This window comes from Pleurodeles waltl, chromosome 1_2 (genome assembly GCF_031143425.1).
Source record: "Pleurodeles waltl isolate 20211129_DDA chromosome 1_2, aPleWal1.hap1.20221129, whole genome shotgun sequence".
NCBI classification, from domain to species: domain Eukaryota; kingdom Metazoa; phylum Chordata; class Amphibia; order Caudata; family Salamandridae; genus Pleurodeles; species Pleurodeles waltl.
The window spans coordinates 1,284,939,660-1,284,964,843 of NC_090437.1; the positions used below are offsets into that span (position 1 = coordinate 1,284,939,660).

Consider the following 25,184-nt stretch of genomic DNA (forward strand, 5'->3'; position numbering starts at 1 on the left):
ACAATGTGGAAGGAAGTGAAAATAGTCGGTGGAACAGTTGGTCTGGTCCTCAGCAAAAAGGGTGATGTAGGAGGCTAAACTGACAGTGCTTGAAGCTCACTGAAGCAACAAGCTGAGGCTACTGTGATGAGAAAGACAGTCTATGTGGTTGTGAGACGAGGTGAACAACTGTACAATGGCTCAAAGGGAACAGACCTAAGGAAAGTAAAGGTCAAATTAAATTCCCACTGTGGCATCAAAAAAGGCTTAGGAGGAAACATGTAGACCAAACCTTTGGAAAAAGTATCAACTTGTGATTTGAACTAGGACAGTTGTTCCAGCAAACGCATAAAGGACAAAAAGGCCAGCAAATCACCTTTATCGGTGCCCAATGCAAGTCTTTGATGTGCCAACAACAAGAAGCAGCAACATAACCAACAGCTTACCATGCAACAGGTCCATGTTATGGGTACCACACAAAGCCACAAACTTGTCCCAGTGTCCTAAGTAAACCGATTTTCTAGGAGGATGCCTGGCCATCAGGATGGCATACACTACCTTGGCAAGAATATCGAATGCAAGTGTTGCCACTCAATCTCCATACATGGGGGAGTAGAGGGCACAGACCAGGGTGCAAGATCCTCCATTCTGCTGAAGCAGAAGATCCTCCGGAAGCGGCAAACTGAACAAGGGTACTTCGCTCTTCTGGTCCAATCAGGAGCCACTGGAATAACTTCGGACAGCAAACGAACTCTGGGTAGGAAAGGTAGAGGGAGGAAGGCATACATGAGTCTTGTGCTCCATTCTAGGCATAATGTGTCTCCAAGAGAGAGTATTTTTGGGAACTCCAACACACTGCATGTTCTCATGGCAGCAAACAGGCGGAGCCAGGGCTCTTCCTATTGCTGGAAGGCACTCTGCGCCACTTATGAGGGGTCATTTGTGATCTACGAGGCATCACCAGCTGAGTTCATCCACCCTGGCTCTTAAGGAACCCACCACATAGTGTACGATTAGGAAGATGAAATGATGATTCAGACAGGTCCGCTCAGCACAGAGCCCAGGGACCAACCCTGGCTTGTTCCTTGTAATATCACATGCGGTGGAGTTGCCTGTGAGGACCTGAACCAGCCTCCCACTGATCAAGGGCCGAAAGGCTTTAACGCCAAGCAAAGGCCCACAATTCCAACAGGTTGATGTGGAGGCGCTTAGCAAGGTAAAGCTTGACATTGCAGTTCTGGACCTCTTCTGGGTGCATCAGCACGCATTCCTCCCAGTACTTGGAGTCACAGATGACTCCAAACATCAGAGACGTACTTCATGAGGGTCTGTCACACACATTTGTTTACAACAGTCGCCACAAGGCTTAAATCATATAGTTTTAAGAGACAACATATTCCCTTGCACACTGGAGACATTTCAAGAGAAAAGGGTTGTCAAATGCCATGAAACGTTAGGTTCCAGATCCGCATACAAAGGCACAGAAAGAAAGAACTGACATCAGCATGCTTTGATGGTGCATATGTGTAGCTCCATCTGTCACTCCCGGGGTTGGAGTGAAGCTGACACCACTTACTAGTGAGCAGCAGCTATGCTGAAAAATCTTCTGGATCCAGACTGGTGCCTTGGTTATGTGGTGGATAACAAATGAATCCTTTTCTGCTGTTGCGAACAGATCTAGCTTTGGTGTTTTCCATATTTGGAAGTACTGGTGAAAGACTTGTGGGTGGAGTTCTCACTCGTGGACGTGTTACTGGTCCTGCTTGGAGGGTCTGTAACATCATCAACTACTGGGTGATATTCTGCCTGGGTTGAATGTGGTGCGGTAATGCCCATTTCCAGAAGTTCTGCACTGAGACAGCAGTAGAAAATGTGTACCTCTCTGTTTCTGTTCATAATACACTGCTGTATGTCTTTATTAGGACTACCTTGCAATGAGCTCTAGAAAACTGATGTGTTCTTTGTTGAACAATTCATACTTGTACTCTCAATTCTAATGCATGACCCCCACCTCCCCCACTCCTCCTTCCCCAGCCCATGAGTGAGGCATCTGTGAAAATAATCACTTGCAGAGTTTGGTCTTTGAAAGCTCTTCACTGCAACAGATTGTTGCTATTCCACCATTTTGCACGAAACAATGAACTATGAGCTGAATCAACACTAGATCCTCCAAACTGCCCTCTCTCTGCTTGTGCCCACTGTGATGCAAAGCATTACTGTAAGGGGAGCATTTGCAATCTTGCATAAGGTACATTGACTATGCAAGAGGCCACCATGCCTAGGAGACGCATTACCATCCTGACTGGCAGGAGGCAATGTGGATGACAAAGAACCAACTGGTTCTGCAAATTGAGAACTCTGGGGACTGCAGTAGGCTTTGGCCATCACAGTGTTGTTATGCAGTTCCTACTAAGATGATAGAACTGCGTATTAGGACAAAAGAACTTCAGAATATGGGGGAGCTAAGGGCCTGATTTAGAACTTGGCAGACGGGTTACTAGGTCACAAGGGTACAGCATATTCCAAGACGAATATAATGCAAGGAAACTGTAAAGAATAAGTTACTTACCTTCGGTAACGCTTTTTCTGGTGGATACAGTAACTACCTGTGGATTCCTCACCAAAAGAATTCTCCCCTCGCGCCAGCCTTCAACGGAAATTAGTTCTGCACGTCGACGATGACGTCACAATCGCCAGACTCCACGCGACGCCACATGATGTCATCCAGGCAATAAGAAGCCCTCGTCGACGTGAGTTTTCACAATTTTTTACGTGCCCTAGAGGCGAACAGGTTAACCTAAAGAGCACACATTCATCTAGAATAGATGAAAATAAAACATTTAATATAAAACTCAATATAAATCACAGGTATGAATGCTCTAATTCGAGATAGAAGTAAATATATATATGTATAATTCCAGTCAAAAATGTCCTTTTCACTATCTTAATTTGCAAAGGAAAAGTATATACAATGAATACAACTGTATGCATGAAAAAACTATATACATATATACAAGATCAAGGATGTGCACCTAAAGAGATCTTGGTTTGACCAGTCAGGCAACGGGGAGGTGGGTGGGACCGTGAAGAATCCACAGGTAGTTACTGTATCCACCAGAAAAAGCGTTACCGGAGGTAAGTAACTTATTCTTCTGATGGATACACCTACCTGTGGATTCCTCACCAAAAGAATAGAGTCCCCAAGCAGTATAACCTCCGGTGGTGGGTGCCCGAATGTTCAAACCAAGAAATCCTGCAGCACCTCAGAGTCCAAACAGTAATGCTTGGCAAAAGTATGGAGGGATGCCCAGGTCGTTGCCCTGCAGATGTCAGCCACAGGAACACCTCTAGCCAAAGCCGATGAAGCTGCTTTGGCCCTGGTGGAATGGGCACGAAGCCCCACAGGTGGATCTCTCTTCGCCAAAGAATAGCAGATCTTAATACACAGAATGACCCACCTGGATAGCGTTCTCTTGTGGACCGCTCTACCTTTCCTCTTCCCCACGTATCCAACGAAGAGCTGTTCATCCTGTCTGAACTCTTTCGTCCTGGCGACGTAGAAGCTCAGCGCTCTTCGTGGATCCAGCCGGTGGAGCCTCTCTTTCTCCTTGGATGGGTGAAGTGGAGGGTAAAAGGAAGAGAGCGTAATTGACTGCCCCAGGTGAAACGGTGTAACAACCTTCGGTAGGAAAGCCTCCTTGGTCCTCAACACCACTTTGTCCTTGAAGAAGGAAAGGAATGGGGTTTCTACAGTTAGAGCCTGAAGCTCACTATCCCTTCTGGCAGATGTTATTGCCACCAGGAAAACAGTTTTAAATACTAGGAACCGTAAAGAACAAGAGTGCATGGGTTCAAACGGGGCCCCCATAAGTAAAGTTAAAACCAAATTAAGATCCCACTGAGGCATAACAAATGGCGTGGGCGGATACTTATTAGTAAGTCCCTTTAGAAACTTTAAAACAATTGGGGACTTAAAGAAGGATGGTTGATCAGGAAGGCACAGAAAAGCAGATAGTGCAGACAGATAACCTTTAACAGTGGCAACTGAAAAACCTTTCTGTGCTAAATAAAGTGCAAATGACAAAATGTCAGATAAACCAGCTTTTAAAGGATCTAAACTATTCTCTCCACACCAGCTTGTAAACTTAGCCCAACGATTCGCATAGATTGACTTGGTGGAGTGTCGCCTGGCTGATAGAATAACTTCCACCACATCTGGATGGAGAGAAAAGGAACTCAGATTGCCCCGTTCAATCTCCAGGCATGAAGATGCAGGCTCTGGAGGTGGGGGTGTAGAATCTGCCCCTGCGAGAGGAGGTCCACCCTGCAAGGGAGACGGAGCGGAGGGCACTGAGAGAGTTGGAGTAGGTCCGAATACCACACCCTTCTCGGCCAATCCGGAGCTATTAGGATGACTTGGGCTCGGTCTTGGCGGATCTTCCTGAGAACTCAAGGGTATGGGGGGAAACGCGTAAAGCAACTGACCCTTCCAGGTCATCTGAAACGCATCCCCCAAAGCTCCTTGCACCGGATACTGGAGGCTGCAAAATAGCGGGCACTGCGCATTCTCCTGAGTGGCAAACAGATCTATTTGTAATATCCCCACATCTGGAAGATATACAGAACCAGATCTGGATGAAGACGCCACTCGTGGTCGACCGAACTGCGTCGACTGAGAATGTCTGCACGCACATTCAGGACTCCGGCCAAATGATGTGCAATCAAGCAGATCTTGTGGTCCTGAAGCCAGGACCAGAGTCGAAGAGCTTCTCTGCAGAGAAGATACGACCCCAATCCTCCCTGCTTGTTTATATACCACATCGCGGTCGTGTTGTCCTTTAGAACCTGGACTGATTGACCGCGAATGGAAGGGAGGAAGGCCTTGAGTGCCAGCCGTACTGCCCGCAATTCTAACAGATTGATGTGTAATCTCTGTTCTACTGGAGACCAAAGGTCTTTGATCTTCAGGTCCCCCAGATGAGCTCCCCACCCTAGAGTGGAAGCATCCGTTACCACTGAGGCCACTGGTGGGGGTAGCGAAAACGGCCTTCCTTGAGACAGGTTGCCGAACGCTGCCCACCATTGAAGATCCACTGCAGTGTCTCTAGAGATCTTTATCGAGTCCTCGAGATCCCCTTTGTGCTGAAACCACTGCCTGCGGACGCACCACTGGAGAGCCCTCATGTGCCAGCGTGCATGAGTGACCAACAGTATGCAAGAAGCAAACAGACCGAGCAGACGAAGGACTTTGAGGATTGGAACTACCGCTCCATTTCGAAACATTGGAATCAAAGCCTGTATGTCCTGAACCTGCTGTGGCGGAGGAAAGGCCCGATTCAATGTTGTGTCCAATACTGCCCCTACGAACAGGAGGCATTGAGAGGGCTCCAGGTGAGACTTGGGTACATTGACTGAAAACCCCAGGTCGTACAACAATTGAGTCATCGACTGGAGATGGCACCGCACGAGCTCTGGAGTACTGGTTTTGATCAACCAATCGTCAAGACAGGGAAACACAGCGATCCCCTTTCTTCTGAGCTCTGCCGCTACCACCGCCATCACCTTTGTGAAGACTCGAGGTGCTGAAGTAAGACCAAACGGGAGGACCGCAAACTGATAATGTTGTGATCCCACCACAAAACGGAGATACTTCCTGTGCAATCTGAGGATCGGAATATGAAAATACGCGTCCTGCAAATCGACCAACACCATCCAGTCCCCTTTGTTCAACGCCAAAAGAACCTGTGAGAGGGTCAGCATTTTGAACTTTTCCTGTTTGAGGAACCAATTCAAAATCCTCAAGTCTAAAATCGGTCTTAGCCGACCATCCTTCTTGGGAATCAGAAAGTATCTTGAATAGCACCCCTGACCCCTCTCTTGCTTGGGAACCAACTCTATTGCACCTTTTTGTAATAGGGATAACACCTCCTGCTGCAACAGGAGAAGATGGTCTTCCGAACAGAAGGATGGGCGGGGAGGGAGGGTGGGAGGAAATTCTCGAAAGGGAAGAGCGTACCCCTTCTTCACAATGTCGATGACCCAGGAGTCTGATGTTATGACCTCCCACATTGGAAGAAAAAGGGAAAGTCTCCCCCCTACTGGAGACGAATGGACAGGGAATGGCAGAGGACTACGGCTGCTTTCCTTGCTGCACCCCTCCCAAGGAAGAGGAAGAGGCAGAGTGCTGCAAGGTGGCTCCTCTCGTACGGACTCTGCCCCTGCCCCTGAAAGATCTGCAAGGCAGGGTAGAAGCAGTTTGTTGTGGTCCTTGCAGTCTTCCTCGAAAGGAACCACGACCAAAACCTTTAAATCTGCGAAAGCCTCTAAAGGTGGATGAGGCCGAAGTCTGGAGTCCCAAGGATCTAGCTGTTGCTCTACTCTCTTCAGAGTCAGCCTTGGAACCGAAGAGCCTTTCCCCATCAAACGGGAGATCCAGGAGCGTAGCCTGCACGTCCGTCGAGAAGCCAGATGATCTGAGCCAAGACTGCCTTCTAGAGACTATGGTCGTGCCCATCGCCCTAGCAACCGAGTCTGAAGTGTCCAAACCCGACTGGATGACTTGCGTCGCAGCCGCTTGAGCATCCGAAAAGAGTTGCAGCATCTCCTGTGATACATTAGGATGGCCCTTTGCCTCTTCCATAAGGGCATGTATGTAACCACCTAGTATACATGTGGCGTTAGAAGATTTCAAGGCCATACTGCACGATGAAAAAGTCTTTTTAGCCGTATGGTCCATCTTTTTAAACTCTCTATCAGCAGGAACCCCAGGAAACGAGCCAGGAGAGGATCTGGAGGAACATGATGCTTGGACCACAAGGCTCTCCGGAGTTGGTTGCCTGGAGATAAACACCGGATCCCCAGGCGATGTCCTGTAACGCCAAGCCACCGCCCTGTTGACTGCAGCGGTGGATACAGGCTTCATCCAAATATCCTTTATAGGGACCAGCAGAGCCTCACTGAATGGAAGAAGAGGCTCAGCAGAAGCAGATGTTGGATGGATAACCTCAGTCAACAAATTTCTCTTAACCTCCGCGGTGGGAAGAGTAATATCCCAAAAATCCGCAGCCTTACGAATGACCTTATGGAACGTAGCTGCCTCCTCCGTGATCTCCCCAGGAGAAGCTAGATCCCACTCCGGGGTAGTGTCCAGGCCGCTAGCTGAGTCTAGACCCTGGAAGTCACCTGAGGGCTCAACAACTTCTCCTTCCTCCAGGTGTTGTCTTGCGCACTCTTCTTCCAAAAGACAGAGGGCCAGACGCCTTGATCTAAGTCTGGACTCCAAGCCTGGAGTCGACAAGGCGGCAGCCGACGCCGAAGACCTCAGTCGGTGGCGAGCCTCGGATCCGTCCGAAGCCGGAGGCTCCGGCTAAACAGCGATCCTAGACGTCGATGGGATCCGAGGCGAATCCACCGGCGCCGTAACAGGTGTAGCCATCCTGGCCGACGTCGTAGTCATCGGCGCCGCTTCAGACGCTGTAGGCATAAACGGGGTGAACTGCGCCGACTTGAAAGATGCCGGAACACCCAAATCGTAGGCCAAAAGGACCAGACAGACCTGCGTGACTTCCACCCGGCGCCATGGAAGCAAAGATGTTAAACATAGCGTTCAAAAACGCTGCAGGATCCGATCCCGGAGTCGGGAAAGCCGGGTACTGTTGTTGCTGCACCGGCGCCGGTAAAGCTGCCGAAGAGGGACCGGGTAACTCCTGGCCAGGAGAACCTTCAGGCCTCTGGAGAGGCTCGACCTCAAAGACCGACCCGGGTGACGTCGGGGTCGCCAGAGGAGGAGGGGTGACGGTCGGGCTTATATCCCACGTCGGACGACGCCGAGCCGACGGAGAAGCCGATCTAGACCTGGACCGACCCTTGCTCGATCGGCCCGAGACCCATGATGGCGCCGAGAGCCACTATGATGGTGGCGAGACCTCGAGGATCTCGACGAAGACTCCCTCCTATGACGCCTCTCTTTCTTCTTCTTGGATTGAGCCAAGAATAACTTCACCTCTCTTTCTTTGAGCGCCTTAGGGTTCATGCGCTGGCACGAACCGCACGCCTCGACCTCATGATCTGAACTAAGGCACCAGAGGCAGTTATCGTGGGGGTCGGTAACCGACATCCGACCCCCGCATTGGTTACAAGGTTTAAAGCCGGATTTTTTAGGCTGCGACATCGTAACCGACAGTTGGTAACAGTAGCTCCCTGTGAGCCTCGAAGAAACGACCGTTATTCGGGCACGGAAAAAAAGGGAACTGACGTCTGCATGTCGACGAGGGCTTCTTATTGCCTGGATGACGTCATGTGGCGTCGCGTGGAGTGGAGTGGGGCGATTGTGATGTCATCGTCAACGTGCACAGCTAGAAGAAATTTCCGCCGAGGGCTGCCGCGAGGGGAGAATTCTTTTGGTGAGGAATCCACAGGTAGGTGTATCCATCAGAAATGTAATTACTAAAAGTAATGCAGCTAAAACATGTAAAATCGAAAATATAGAGGAAGCAAAACATTTTGTGAAAATCCTTAGTGCTATTGTTACTTCGAAGTGTAACACTTTGTGTTGAAATTCTTTATTAACACTGCAAGATGATACAGAACCAAAGAGGGACCGAGGTCCCAGAACAAGGAGTGACACATAATGGATCATATAGAAAAGAAATCGAATGAAACAATTAAACACAATCAACCATACTTCTGATTCATAAGAAATGGACAATTTACAATGAAATAATAAGAGAGAGAAATCGAAGTTTAGGATTTAAGAGAAAGAAAAGAGAGAGAGCTCATGTGAAGGGGAGCGATAGGACAAATGTGGTACAAAGCAGCCTAGCGACACAGTGGCAGGAATGTCAATTCTCACTGAAATGGGGCGTAGGTCTGAGGCATACCGTAACATTGATTTACATTAAAACACCAATATAAGTCGTGTTCCTTCATGTAAAAAATCAGATTATCAGAATGTTGAGATATCGCAATATCAAAATAACAAAACTGGGTCCATTTTGTAACTAGGCATTCCCTCGATACGGACAGTGATTGGTGCCTTGTTCCACAGCTGCGACTCAGGAAGGTGCGACTATGAGGGGGTCTTGCAAGAGAGGGAGTAGGGGGCTAAGATCAAATCTCTAAGAGGGAAAGGAAAAGGAAAAAGTGAAAGAGAGAAGGGGGAAGGGGACAGGGATAGTAATAGCAGGAGGACAGCGTAGAATAGGGGGGAGAGAAGAGGAGGCGGGAAAGGAGGATGAGCATATCTAGGTGAAGCTTTCGTGCAGGAGGGAGAGGGGGGACTACAAGCTAAAGCCTCTGGAGAGATAGAAGTGCAATAGCCAAGGCTTTGACTTTGATCGTAGGTCTGTGTCTGCTTATAATTGGAATCTCAGTGACAAGCTGTTAGAGACGTAATTGAGAGACGCGAGAGAAGAGGGGCGGTCCTCAGCAAGTAAGGGTGGTGTCGGGCAGCCTACGTCAGTCCTGCAGTAAGGAAGGGGGTCCACACCTAGTGAAATATCTGAGCCTGGTCCTGCAGGTTGTAGATGGCTATGCGGGTCATGGCTACAATCCATTCCTCCGGGGTTGGGGAGGCCATTGATTGCCAATGGCAGAGAATGCAAATTTTTGCAGTAGCTAGCGCCGTGTTTCACAGTCGTCTATGCGGTCTGGGCAGGGCCGGACGAGAGGTCATATAATGCAATATAAGAGAAGGGGGAGCGGTGACGAAAGCAGTATTGACTCAGCCAGAGTGGAGCCCACCATGGCCCACAAAGGCCCGACCGTCGGGCAATCAATTAAAATATGTATCAGGTCACAGCACACCTCTGTACAACGCCAACACTTTGCATGCAGAAGAAGTCCTGTCCTGTGCAGCTTTGCTGGGGACCAATACCAGTCATGCGGTACCTTGAATAGGCAGATGGTTCCACCTTTCAAAATCAAGTTTAATTTGCGTGACAAGGGGGTCTAGATTGTCCGCCACCATGTGCAACAAGCCTTGATTGAACAGCACCCCGAAGTATTTGAGACGTATAGGAGTCCATTGAAAAAAGTGTAACACTTTGAATTGATAATGACAACCACTGACCACAAAGCTCAGATACTCGCTGTGAGCTGGGTGGATGGGAATGCAGAAATATGCATCTTTGAGGTCAACCATGAACGTGCTTCCTGCAAGAGTGGGATTACATCCTTAAAGGTCATCATATGAAAATATTCCAATAGGATGCATCAGTTCAGTGACCTAAGGTCTAGAATAGGTTGCAATGTTCCGTCCTACTTTGGGGTTAAGAAGTGTAGTGAATACACTCCTCTCCTCTGATACTTTGAGGTTTTGAGGACTGAGGAGGTCTGTGTGTAGGAATGTTTTGTGGGGTTGATAGGAGTTCTAGACAGTAATCGTGCTGTACTATTGACAGTATTCACTGGTCAGATGTGATGTCTGTCCACTGTGCCGAAAAGTGTTGGGAGGTCTGTTTAATAAGGGGAGTCTTTGCTTGGTGGGGAGGCAGGGCTTTTAGTGGAGGTGCCACTACCTTTTCCCCTGTTTCCATTACCTCTACCAAAATCTTTTCCTCCCTGTGGATGGTAGGCCTGCTTATGTCACTGGGTGGATTGTACCTGATCTGAGATGAATGTTTTACTTCCACCCCATTGCTGTTGCTTTCAAAAGGACTGGTGCAGGGCGGGTGTTTGCAGCACACCCATCGCATTTGCTGTGTCTGTGTTCTTTTTAATCTTTTCTGACATCTCATAGACCTTTGAGCCAAAAAAACGCTCGCTGTAGAAGGGCACATTTAGAAGGTGATGCTGCACCTCAGTCTTGAATCCTGAAATAGACAGTCACACATCTGCGTAGTAGGATAGCAGAATGAATACCCCTCGCTGAAGTGTCACACTTCCAATGCGCACCTAATGGTCACATTTGATACACGTTTCCCTTCTGCAACAAAGTCTTCCCTTTTCTTTCTATATTCATCAAGGAGTTGCACAAGGAGATCTTCCCTCTCATCCTATTGTGTCTGGTTTTATCTGGAGAGGAGGCCTACAGAACTGATGATACGCCAATGGCTGGCATTACCTACAGCTACGCGTCCTTGCGGCCTCTATCCGCTTACTATCCTTGTCGGGAGGAGGTAAATCTCCCATGGCTTCTAGGGCATCTGCGGATTGATGGCCTCTGATGTAGAATCTGTCTGAAGAAGAGGTTTAATGCTTTCTTTCCATCCTAGGGGTTAAAACCCTACTTTTAGCTAGGTCCTTCAAAAATTTCAAAGGATGGTTTCAGCATGGACATTATCATTGGTAGATATTGGACATACTTTTCCGTTCTAGATAATGTCTACACCAGAGAGTCCTCCTCTTCAGGTATGACATGCATATCTACCTTATGGTGTGCTGCAAGTCTCTGTATAACAGTGTGATAACTGGCCATGTCATCTGGGGGGGATTGGCTCATGATCTGGGTCTTCCTGCGGCCTGACATTTTAGTCTTCCCATGGGTTTCCAGGACTCTGTAGGTAGTCAGAAGGACCCTCCAAATCCTCCACTGGAGAATATGGTTCTAGACTTCCAGCTGAATATGTAGATGACTGTGATGGGAGAGAATGTGCAGGTGAGCTATGTGGTACAGGTGGTGGGCTAGTGCCTTTGTTACCTGTAGACTTCTTTGGTGGTGGAAATAAGAAAGGTTCCTCTAACTCTAGCCTTCTCTTTTTGGGGCAGTTAGTTTTCCAGCTAGTGGATCTGGCATGAATCAAGGAACTGTTGCAGTCTCTTGAGAATAGGGTCTTCCCCTTCCTCAGGTAGGTGGTCCTTCGAGGTCGACTTTGGCCTCAGGTGCCGAACTGTCCTTGTGATGGCTTTTTGAGCGTCTCTTCGGAGACGGTTCTTTCAGCACCAACGGTTCCTACATCAACGGGTCCAACAGAGTCGTCTTAGATGTCATGAAATTTTGCACCAACAGTGTCAGGAAGGCGTGGCAACCAGAGGTCTTAGATATGGGTGCTGTGGTGCCATGTTTGGGCTTGTGGCTATGGGCCCGATTAGGATCAAAAGTCCTTTCTCAGGTCCTAAGCCTTCCCTAGGTGTTGATCTGAACCGCCAGGTCACAGAGCACCAAGACTTGTCTCATTGACTGGGCTGCCGGACCATCTGCTCTAGGGCATGGCTACGACAAGTCATGTATTTGTGCTTTGTGTGTCAGGAGTTGGAGGGGTCCTAGTACTCATTACCTGACGTGTTATCTTAAGTCTTCAGACCCGTGGATAGCTCCAGCTCAACGCCAAGACTTCGTTGAAAGGATACAGACAGATGCTGGCACCGGTGTCGACGTCAGACTCCGGATGCTACGTAGTGCATACTCCATCAAGCCGTCTTCCCTGTACTCACTTTCATCATTGGGGGCCTTTCCCTGCAACAGTTCTTGTTCAGTGGTGGTCTCCATACTATGGGCAAGGTGATGTGTCTGATGGTACAATAAGGATTTCTTGGATTTGAACACTTGACACACCACACAATCCTGGTCGCCGTGTTCCAGAGAGAGGGACAAACAGCAAACCAGGTGTTGGTCGCTGTGCAGGTACTTTGCGTCGCACTGAGAGCACCTACAAAATGAGGTCCGTCCCATCACCCCTCTCTGAACATTTTCTGGTACTGATGGAGGGCACAGAGTGGTCATTGAGCCAGTTCTCTAGCCAGTGATCACAGATATCTAGGCTGCTTCCTGGAGTGGACAGTCGAATACAGTTTCATAGCGACCTACAACAAGCATATGCAAGCCTGATAAAGACAGAGCAGATGACTATGTACAATGACTCAAAGAGAACAAGTCAATGGATCTTGTGACTCCAAAGACATCTTCAAAGAAAAACAGGTTGGAAACATCCAACACTAGATGGCAGGAGTGTGCACAGCACGTGTATCTAAACAGTCACACATGCTGCAAATATATTATCATTTCAAAAACTGGATTTAGCAATAGACAGTCACCAAAAAAGTGTTGAATGGAAAATGAAGAGACTGTCTCCAGTTGTAAGTTGATGCTCTTCATACTTTTTCTTTTAGGTCGTCCCTCACAGTAACTTTTTAATCAGCATATATGAGTTTTGTACAAACCAACGCGGTCACGATAATTCAATGTACTGATGAGCATCTTCTGAGACCTAAGACGGAGCAACATATCACCCACATTGTAATACAACACGACTTCCTCTTCTTTCACTGTGAAATGTGCCTTGCATATTAGACGCATCTAATCCTACTGCAGATCTTAAATGCCCTCCTTCAGTTAGAAATGCACATTGGGTTTTGCATTCTACAGCTCTATATGTCATTAGCATCGAGTTGAATGTTTACCTTTCATTAGTTGCTTTATTAGTGAAGTAAAATAAGTATTTCCCCTAGATAAAATTCTGAAATTACAATTTCGGCCTCTTACACTGCAAAATTCTAAATATAGAACTATTCAACAATTATTTCAATAGCATCTCCCAACAGACTTGGGGCCTGATTTAGATATTGGCAGATGACTTACTCCTTCACATCAGTGATGGATATCCAGTAACCAAAATCTAAATCCCATTATATCCTACGGGATTTAGATTTTGGCGGACAGGATATCCTTCATCGTTGCCACGGAGTAGCCCCTCTGCCAAACTCTAAATCAGGCCCTCAGCCTTTACCTTTCTAGGCAAGAACAAAAGGTAAATACTTGGAACTCCTTCATTTCAAACTGGCTATAAAAATGCAATAGTTTGTAGAGAAAGAATCGGACAGCAATGTGTTAACATGACAGAGGAACTAAAACATTTTCAAAATTGCAATTACTCAGAATGGTACTGACCTCCCATGATTATTTACAGCTTGAATCTTAAATGTTGTTTTAGATCTATGAGCAAAAAAAGGTAAAAAGACAAATAGTATGATGTCAATGATTCAGGAATCACAGTAAATCTGTGCATTTACCAATTTGGCCCTATCTTCACTGCAATAAATAAACACATATGTAAAAAACATTCCATACCGGAGAGCAGTTTTCATTTGCACAAGTTCAAAGGAATCCAGAAGAGCCCAGAATAATTGTTCAGCTGCTTCCTTCGCCTGTAAAGATGCCGATTAAGTTATTTTGTTGACCATTTGATACAATTATGCAGATGTCATCTAGGACACCTACAATTTTTTACAGTAAGTGTTGTATTCTAGAAGTAGGATACAATATAAGAGCAACTATTTGCTAAACTTGTGTAATATTGAATACAATTATCACATGTTCAGACAGACAATATAACACTAGTCTTTACTTTTCAAAATCTGCTGGATAATGATCCATAAAGTCTAGAATTAACTATAAGAACTTTGCTAATTTTCCTAACAGCATATTATAACGCAAATACACATTTGGTTCTTAGCTGAGCAAATCAATGAGACATGGCATTTAGTGAAGACAATTACACAAAACAGACAAGACAAGAAAACATCTTGGGAGGAGAGGACAGCAGAATAGGGAAAGGATCATTTATCACAGACACCTAGGACAAACAAAACGAAATTGTTTAAACACATTCATATGACGCTAGATGCATCCATGCCCATTTTAAATTATTATTCGGAAAATGTTTCGGTGGATGCAAGATTCTGCAAAATTCAAGACTGTTTCTGAGCTACAAATATATTGTTCCACCACACTCTTCGAACAATTTGATATAATTTTGTTATTTTCAGTATAGCAGTAAAAAGCTATATATATATATATATATATATATATATATATATATATATATTCACTGAAAAACACAAAGGTCACAGCAACGTTATAGTTATGTTGACGTTTTACCCATACAAAACTACAGAAATTCAGCAGTTATAGTTATGCTTATACTTATACTTATATTAAGAAACTGTAACTCGCTGCCCAAAGGTACTTTATGGCACGAATTATAGTTTCTTCAGATAAGTATAACTTAACTGCTGAATTTCTATGGTTTTGCATGGGTAGAACGTCAACCTAACTAGACCACCCGTATAACCTTTGTTCTTTTCAGTTAATTTCTATGGGTTTTTTTAACGAACATGTTAATATTTGTGTCAGGTTGTGGCAAGCCAATCAAGGCGTTGCTTTTACCAGGATCCAAGGAGGATCCTCAAATTAACGGACTGGCCAAAACAAAAAAAGGAGGGGGGGGGTGTTAATTATTTTGCCAATGACCCCTCCATGTGAGGTCCCTGAGGGACCCCCTCAATGTGACCTATAGGGTCAGGATACCTGTATCCTGACCTCTTATATGTTTTTACACAGTTTTTTCCCCACACTCCAAGCCATACAAGAAACAAAATGGCAACCACAACTTTCAGTTCAGTTGCAGCCAGCCAATCAAGGCCTTGGTTTTCCTCCAAATCGACGGAGGATCTAAGGAGGATCCAAAAGGGATCCGCAACCCTATATAAAAAAAATATTGTTTTTCATTTAATAAGTAAAAAAACAACTGAACGGATTGACAAAAAAAATCACAAAACAGTTGCTTTTTGAACCAAAAGCAAGCTTTCTGCCACATTTGGTGGAAATCTGTCCAGTGGTTCAGCCGCTATTCCTGTTCAAAATCCAAATGGAAATTAACATGAAAAAACATGTTTTGGGACCCCACCTTTTTTCTCTGTCTCCACTTGACCGATCACCTCAAAACTTTCCAGACAGCAGCTTACGCGAGCGCCATCGTTTTTTTGGAAAATTTTGAGAAGATTTGTCAAACGGTGCCAAAGACATACGTAAGTGGGGAAAAAAAAAAAGCTTTTTCTATAGAAACTAGGCCCTATCTATAACTAGCTAGTGGTGACCGCCAATAGGAGATACACACACACAAAAATACACACAAACATTTCCAATGTGATTGTTCAGAAAATTCTTATAGCACTTGTTCCCAAAGACCACTGATTTTTGATTATCGTCTTGTGGAGCTACACTGGATATAACTATTCTATGTGCTAAGACACTTGCCACTATGATAACTTGCAGAATGCAATCCATTCAAAGTTTTCACTGTTCACTGAGACAGGAATGCCATTGTCAAGCTTCCAAGTGTCCTCCTACATGAAACCATCTCACTTTTTAGTACCTCTGCCTTTCTGAGTATTTTTTCCTTTGGCCTTATTCAAAGCTAGTAATACAAAGCATAGCATTCATACATTTCCCATGGAGGTATGAGACAACTGAAACAGACACCCTTCCCAAATGGAAAGAATGTCTGCTACGGATTACACGGTGCAATACAAACTGCATTTTATTAAATGTGAAAAGAAGCACAAAAATAATATGCGACTTAAACTCAAAAAAGTTTCAAGATAATGTCAAGTTTTCACTTTTTTCCCTTTAAGGTCTTTAGAATGAGAATTTTAGCAATTAAAACTGCAAAGTAAAAAGTGCTGATTTATTTACTGTGTTTTGCCAAGGAATCATTTCTTTAACAAAGAGGAATTTTCTATTTAAAGAACTCAGCCTAATTTCAATCAGTGTTGCTGGGGTTGGCGTCACGGTCAAAAAAAGTTTAAAGATATGTATAGGTTTGTAGACATCAAACACTGCATTGCTGTACCTTGGAAATCCTCACTGGTGGGGGTATAGCTAAAACCTGTCTGGTAAATGATAGGAGCTCATGGTTTACACAATGGGACATATATTTAACAAAAGTAGAGACAAAGACGGTCAAACAAGAATTTGTCCTCAAGCACCCTGAAAGGAGCCCGACACCTCAATAAAAAGTGAGTGGGCTGGCAGAGTGCTCACAACCACAATATACTTAAATACAGGGTGCTTTTGTCAGAGGTAGGTATTTCATGCAGCGAGAGCTTACTCTCATACAAGTCATGACCATTATAGAGAAATATGTAATATTTGTACTTCATTCCTTAGTGGGTCACTATTCCTGCTTTAATGGTTTCTACTGGAGTTGTGGGTATATCTTTTGCATAATATGAAAGAGTACTGACCTGCTTGTATTGATGTGCAGCATATTACTATAATGATTGTTGCTATCTTCCAATTAACAGTGCATGCTGTATTGAAATTGCACTGTGACACATATCAACATTTAATAAAGAAAGGATGAAAAAAAAACTAATTTAAATCACTAATAAAGGTAAAGGTGTAATTTAATATCACAACTTAAGCAACTCAGAGCCGTTAAATACTTTACTAGAACAGGAATAGTCATCTCCTTTACCAGGCGACTAGAGTGCAGCCTGCCCAAAACAGCACCTCTAGTAGTTCACAGCAAGGAAAAACGTCAGCGATGCAGGAAGAACCAATGACCCCAGAAGGGAAACTTGCAGTCATCAAAATAAACAACAACAAAAAAACACTAAAACCGCGGTAAAAGGAACCCCCACCACAAGGCAAAATATGAAAAGCCTGCTATTCTGTTATAATGAGAATTTCCTTTGTTGTCTAAAGCGCAGACTTTTCCTGTACATTTGCACACATTCTAAATGTACTGCAGCCATATAACTATGTAAGTAAAGTGTAGCCTAATTTTTGAGACTTCTAGCATTCATTCTAACAAGAAGATCCTTCATCTGCTCATTCATTGTGATCTCCAAGGTCTTCTTTATCAAGTGGTCTGGCTGTTATTCAATTGGATAGATAGAAAATGCATAAGAATCTGCACAAATCGTATGAATATGTGCTCCAAATTATTATATTCGATGCTCTGGTGTCCACTGAAACAGCACTTGTCTTGCATTATTTTTCCACTGAGCACATGTTAATGTTTACAGGCTGCACTGTTGAAGTTTACAGGCTATTGCAACCGTTGTGTTTCTTTTTCACAGGTTTAGAAATGGTTTTAAGTGAAAATTATATACTAATACAGCATTTTATAATCCACCACTTCAGAAATACAACATCTGCAGAATGAATTAGTGGATCTTATAACCACAAGTTCTTACCACAAAGTCCTTCAGACAAGGGTTTGTTTGGCGGCTAGAATCTATGGCATTTTTGGGGGGTGTCCAAATATGGTTTCTCACTACAGAGTTCACCACACTTGGGGGTCTGATGTACAAAGATATTTTGCAGTTACAATGCCTATGATTTCTAAAACTATGAAACACGTTACCACAAGACGGCTTTTTAATATCCACAAAAGCCCTTTTATGAGTCTGAAAGGTCATTTTGACTCAAAAAAGGAAATTTGCAACCCTGTCCAATTACAAGTAGGTGGGGATTGAAAGTGGCAACCTCCTACAATCTGTGATTGACAGAGGAACGTAGCAATGTTTTTTTTTTTTTTTACCTCAACTGCGGTTGCAAACTATTGATCAGATGCTGAGACCTGAAAGGTGTGGTATCTGATTGTCTGAAGGGGAATCATGACGACAGCCCAGAGGGGAGCAGGCAGTGGTCCATGGAAAGGCTGCCTGATCTAGCTGATGTCTACCTAAACGTGAAACTCTTTTGTCTTCTGTTTGTTTAAAGCAGCACTACTGCTTTATGAAAATAGGCTTCTTTTAAAAAATGCTTCCCATATGGGAAAGCAAATGCAGGGATGGAGGTCTTCTGTCTTGTGCAAGCCTCCTACGCAAATAATATTCATTAGGCAGACTGTTTTTGTGACCACCTGTTAATGTATAATTTGTAAAGCAACCTATAAATACACAGATCGCATCACAAATTGTATTGCCATTCGCAAACCTGTAAGTGCGCACAGTGCGCATCCCAAGTCTGCAAATGTGAATAAATAGATCAGATCCTACATGTTTCATTTAGCATGACTTATTAACCCTTTATGGGTTTCTGCCACCGAAGAAATGTCTGCATGCAGTTAATTTTTCTTTTTCATCCATCCCTCACCCTGAGGCACCTGACTGTGCTGTAAAAGTAGCATCAGGAACAAAGGGCTGCATCACTGGGTGAGAAACACATAGGAAGACGAACAGCCTCCTTCTATATTTTTGTTGAAACTAAGAAAACTGTGGCTACTGTGACCAGTTCCTAATACATGTCAGATAGGAGGGGGGTGGGGAGAGAGGGGCATGCCTATAGATGCGAAGGGCAGGCGAAGTGGTTATAAACAGCAATACAACTGTCATTTGGGAAAAGTGGGCTATGCAAATACAAAATCCTTCAGGCAGGTCTGTAAATTATTCTGAGCATATCTTTATACCGGGCAAATTGGCTGACATACAAGGGTTATGTTAAACAGGACTGCTTGCACCAAGAATCACTTTGGGAACTAATCCTTCAAACCTGACACGGTTTCTGTTTTGGATTTTAAATCACATAAAGGACAGTATCTTCCCTCCTGACCTTGAGCAATGGGCTGCACTTTACTCGACTCAGCACTAACATTAAAGAAATGCGAACTAAACAAGCTAGCGTTTACAAAGGATGTAACTAGGTGGTCCTGCACCACGTAACTTCAGGAACACTTTCATTTTTAAAGACCTATTGCAGTAAAAGTGTGAAAATATGATCAAATCCCTTTCGTTAACATGCAGAACTGTTTAACCTTAGAAATCAGAACACAGAGCACGGAGTTTGTTTTTTTAAAGTGATCAGTTTTTTAAACATGAATTTGGAAACATTTAATCTTCCCCCACCCTGGCAGTGTTATTAGTGAACTAAAGACAATTCAGTTGTTATGTGACCCTTTGAGTGGCCTGGGTTCCTATTACACATGAACCACATTATAGTTTATTAAATCAAACACAGGAGAAAGTGTTGTACAGCGCGCACCCTGTAGTTCTGTATTTCAAGTCCTTTTATATGTGATAATGGAGGGAGGGGGAAGTGTAATAACACATAGTGAGGAAGCAAGGATTAATCCCACATGTTCGGGTTTCACATTGTGCAATTCAGCCACTAGATATATATATTCTTCACTTACCCTAAACCCATCTAACTCAAATACACCCATGAACCACCTCCCCCAACCACGATCCCTGATGGTATGAATGCAGCCGTCAGTCACATCACAGCCCATGCTTAAAATGACCCTTAAGCACTGGTTTTTAATTTTTATTATTTACCAGTTTTCTTCGCTATGCTATTTTTGTTAGTTTTGTTTAAAAAAAAAAAAAAAATTTAAAAAAAATCAGGCCCTTAGCTTATCTTGCAAGCCTCCTTTAAATTGTCAATTGAATACAAATTAGACTACAGTTATTACGCAACACATAATTTGTCTTTTGAAAACATGCAACAAAAAACAAAAACAAAAATCACAGATGGATTACACCATTTGAATTTTTAGAGAAAATTACCTTTGTGACACTGGATACTTTGACATAGGTCTTAATGCCAGCAAGAACAGCCTGCACAACAGCATCATAGACGAGTGACAAAACCTTACTGCAAAGGACAAAATTGTTTAATTTTTTTAATGAATCCTTAAAAACGAAACAGGCAGAGATCAAAGCAGCAAACAAATTGAATCCTGTAATAATTCTGAAATGACAAAAAACGTCACATGTTTATGTAGTTTTTGGTTCTCATTGGAGGATTACCACTTTAAGTGGAAAATATCCACCTCCCTCTCAGGGCTAGTCAAAGAAAGATGGACATATGCCTAACACCTAGCGATGGAAGGCATCTGCAAACATAACTATATCCAGTGTATATTCAAGCAAAATAAATTATTTTAGCTTAACCGTCAAGAGAGAGAAACTCATCAAGTTACTGACATTGGGAATAGGAAGCCATAAAAGATAAAAGATGCAGAGGAAATAAAATAAAAGCAGGCATTTTCCTTTTCCGATTTATAAAATGAAGCAGAAATTATATGAATGTGAATAACTCTGATAAGGATTCCATTGATTTCAACAAGTGGAAGATTCTCCACATAATTTACTGCCATGCAGCCCATACCAATGGGTTTGGCAGGCTCAATTCTATATTGCATGCATACATTCTAATACTGCTCTTTGAAATGCCCGAGATACCAAACTTGAAGATGAGAAATAATTTAAGTAACTTAATGAACGAGAGATTTAATGCGGGAGAACATGCAAAAGGGAGGGGGGGGGCAGGGTTTATTACTGCGCGACTGAGTCAGCGAGTTATGTCACCAAACGTTTGGATGTTAAGAACACAAGGCTAATGGTAACATATTATTTCCATTGACGTAATTAGTATTCCATCAAAATGTGACCAAGACAAACCTCATTCATCAAAATAATTAGCTAGTCCTGTATTTAAATTATCTAATAGTGCAAAAAACTATTTCACTAAGTAGAATTTGCAGCATTCTCAATAAAAACTTACACATGTTCATTGGTAGTCTGCAGTTCATTGTCATTTCCTACATTGGAAACAATTAAATGTAATCAGTTTTAGATACAATTGTAATTTCAAACAAAATTAAGTCAATGTCATTTGATAATAACCCATTAATATCAAGGAGACATGATGCTTAACATTAATCTTACAATCACTTAGATTGTTTGGTCGCATACCTTTAACAGTTAATATTCCTTTCTACCTTACGTTAATTTGTTTTGAAAATAAACTTCCAAAACAATAAAAAGATTACAATCAGAAACAGGTATAATTCCTCCTCATCCCACAGCAGCAAATGCCATCTGAATATTATGTAAGGTACCATTACTTATTAGTGACCTGAAGTCTCACTAAGCTAATCATATCAATATCTGCACTCACTGCACTCTCTCAAAAAGAGATTTGCAGAAGAAATGCATTCAGAGCATCAAACCTTTTCCAAACATCCTGAAGCAGCATCTAATTGAATAAACATTCTTTTCTGCAGCCATGCACTATTAAAACACCATACTTCTGAAGTTTGGACCACCAGACTATCCCCAATTTCGGTGGGTACATCTTTGATACACTACCTACACTACAATGCTTGAACACTACATTACATTCAAGCTAAGTAAAATAAAATAGCTTATGAGTATAGATTTTCAAGTAAAAATATAGCAAGGATATATATTAAAAAAAAAAAAAGGAGTATCACCCCTCTCGAAATGATGAGATGTCAGACAATGGAGTAGAAGGGATACAATGAAGTGAAATGGAACTTTCTGTGATATACCCCTGCCAACTACCACTGCTAGGTTAATGAACAATCCATGGTGCTGTGCTAGTTCTTGGTGATGCCTGCAATACCTTGACTCATTCTCTGTATTTTCTATTATGTCGATATGAGCATGGCTACTTAAGTATTGTGACTTCAGTATTGCAATACGATTTATGTCACATATGTAGCGCCTGAGTGTTTAACTCTGGTGCCTATGTTGTGGTTATTAGTTTTTCTTTCTGTCTTGTTTACCCTCTACAATGTCTTAAATTCAAATAAATGGACAACACTCTATTTGGAAATTAAGCATAGACCCCATTGTGTTTCTATAACATTGATTTAAATTATGTTTTCACTTGACAGACTGTTTGTTGTTCCTTGATAAAATACTTTGACTCCTGGTCTCTGAGTAAGCGTGGGTATTCCCTTGTTCTTAGAAAAATACCGTTATTGGTGTTGGTGGCAAAAACCCAACAAGGCTGCCTTGATTGCTAAACATATCTTATCCTCCTTATTAAAGTTGATAACAAATTACTGAAATCACCTCCAAAAAGTATGGGTTTTGAGACACCGAAAGAGTGTATGGAAAAAGGTGCCTTTTTGTTGACATATTCTGAATCAACTGGGTTTGGGAATCTTACAGAATCTCTGTAGTTGAACCCTGTAGTAGCAGAATCAAGTGTTTTACGTTGGAGTTATCTGAATCTAACCCTAATCAATTTCTCCCTGGCAAATATCTATGTTTACTCCTCAAGCAGGTTCTTTCAGTGCTTCTGTTTCTTTCAACCTTTGTTCCAGGGTGCTTGCTGAGTTAGTAACCAACATCTTGTAAATCAGAGAGATCATGGTCTTCATTATTAGTTCGAAAAAGCAATTTCTCTGGCAAGCCCAAGCTCAAATGGATGTGTTTCTTAATGGTGTGCAAGAGCAGTTGGAACCTAAAGAACATGGTGACACTCCTACTACATTCCTCGTGTAGTTGATTAAATGGTTTCATGCTCGTCAGTCGCACAATATGCCCCAGTTTGGGCAGATCAATAAGATCCCATTGTTTGAATATCTCGAGCCTCTTCAAATGTTGCTGCTATCCGGAGGGTACGTTCAGCAGTAATTTTGTTCTTCCATCCAGCAACTGCAGTGGTCATTCCCCAGAACAGCACACTCTAACCGGTGGCTCTCAGACATTGTTGGGAGACTGTTAAGCCTGCTAAGGGTTTGGACAAGTACACCAGTACTCATTAGGGTCAGGATGCTGGAAAATCTATTGATTAAGAGGAAGAAACCAGTTCCATAGGTTTGAGAGTAAAAGAATATTAACGTCTGCCTAGCCCCCTTTTTATTGTTTTCTTGCTCTCTCATGGAAAACTGGTTGTTCAATGTTTATACTCTTCTGTGTTCCAGGTGCACTCAATTTTGGAACTGGACTTGGGTGCTCCAGACTTCTGAAGAATGGAAAATACCAGGAGCAGAGTAAGTTACTTCATCTTATGTTTTACCTTACCTTGTCTTTGTTTCTTTACTTAACTTATAATAGTTCTAGTAAAGTTGTTCCACAGTACCTCCCAGTGCTTACTACCTTCCCACACTCCCTCCATAAACACCAGATCCTATCAGGGGTTTATAACACTTTCCCTTCCCCCCCATCTTTGTTAGTGTATCAATCTCCCTCTGTGATCTGTTATTCTTGGGAAACATTATTGGTATTCTCATATCTCTAGTGCCTGCTCATTGTCTTCCCTGGTCCACTGCCCAAGAGTTAGATGTTTCCACCCTCCTTGCCTCCAGAACTCTTCCTCCTCTCTAACTCATGACCTGCTGACCCAGTCACCCATTTGTGTGGGCCAGGTTCCTCCAGGACAATAGTAGAAGCCCAGTGCTGGTCCAGTTTGCTGATGGATTGGGAGATACTTGGCTTCATTTAAGCACTCGGTTGCACTCACTTCCTCCGTTTTCTGCTCTCTTCCAATAAGGTCAATATTACCGAAAGCACTTTAACAGGTCACCACAATTAGGGTCATTTAACGCATCTCTAACTACTGCTATTCTCAAGAACCTGCTAATGAGCAGGGCAAAGTCACATTGAGATTGATTCTCTTCCTACTAAACAGTTGGTAACCAATCTGGGTCAATTAATCCTAAAACCAAAGTACATACATTACACTATAAACAAATAGAGTAGTTTGGTGCCTGCTTTTTAATATTAAAAAACACAGACTTCAGAAAACTTATAACAAATCACTGGTTCATATACTCAACACAATATATTGAAACACTTGCAATCCAATGTTGTGAATGTTGCAAAGAAAATGTAAATGAAAAAGTCTACTAAGTTTTTGCAGAATAAAGGTACACAAACTTTAATTACAGCATGCATAATATCTAGAGACATGATATTTCGAAACAAGACAATCCAGCAGAAAACTTGCATGGGATCTGCGTCCATTAGAAATCTAAAAGCACCACCCACTGCAAATGTTAAATTTGACATAGGTGGACGATCACATATTACCTTGCTCTTACATCTCCTTGCTAATTACTGCCTTTCTTTTTTACGACTGTCAAGAAACATGCATCAGAATGGTTTGGAAAAAATATATGATGCTTTCCTTCATCACAAATGGAAATTAACTTTTGAGTTCCATTGTTGAACAAAAGACAAGTCAGCATTCATAAGTATATCTGCATGTACCAATTCCCTAATAAATTCACTCCTTTGTGCCTCGTTACTCTGCACGGACTCCATAACCCTTTGATGCCAGATTTTGCCTGGAAAGTCATGGCCATTCACTTCTTATCACACGCTTCTTCAAAATGTGACCTATCTAATAAGGACAAAACACAGTTGTTGTGGGATGGCCTCTCGGGTTCATTTATTTACTGTTCAAAAAAATGAAATTTTGTGGTATTACATTGCACCTACCTCAACAAAGGTTGCTTGAAAGTGCTTTGTGGTCAAAAAGAGACCTGATAAATATGGGCTTTGATGAATACGCTTGTTCCGTATTAACAGAGAAAGAAGTGTCTAACCTCTATGGAAGAAACCATTGCTTTGCAAACGGATGCAGTTTCCAATCCATTTTGCAGATCAGCTGCACATTATTCTTCACACTTCACCAGACAATCGGCATAATAGTAGTTTTGGATCTGGCTTACTGATTGATTCTAAGACTGACTGCTTCATTCTTCAGCTCACTATTT

At 43.1% G+C, this 25,184-nt stretch overlaps 1 protein-coding gene across 1 annotated transcript in view; it reads right to left on the bottom strand.

The window, feature by feature from the left end:
• DNAAF9 (dynein axonemal assembly factor 9) overlaps positions 1–25,184 on the bottom strand; it is a 597,478-nt gene that overhangs the window by 371,205 nt on the left and 201,089 nt on the right. Inside the window, exons 12-15 of the mRNA XM_069205040.1 lie at positions 21,212–21,248; positions 20,212–20,299; positions 13,985–14,061; positions 13,805–13,849 (exon numbers count right to left, since the gene is read on the bottom strand). Of these exons, the coding sequence (XP_069061141.1) occupies positions 13,805–13,849; positions 13,985–14,061; positions 20,212–20,299; positions 21,212–21,248 (247 nt within the window). The remainder of the gene's footprint in view (positions 1–13,804; positions 13,850–13,984; positions 14,062–20,211; positions 20,300–21,211; positions 21,249–25,184) is intronic.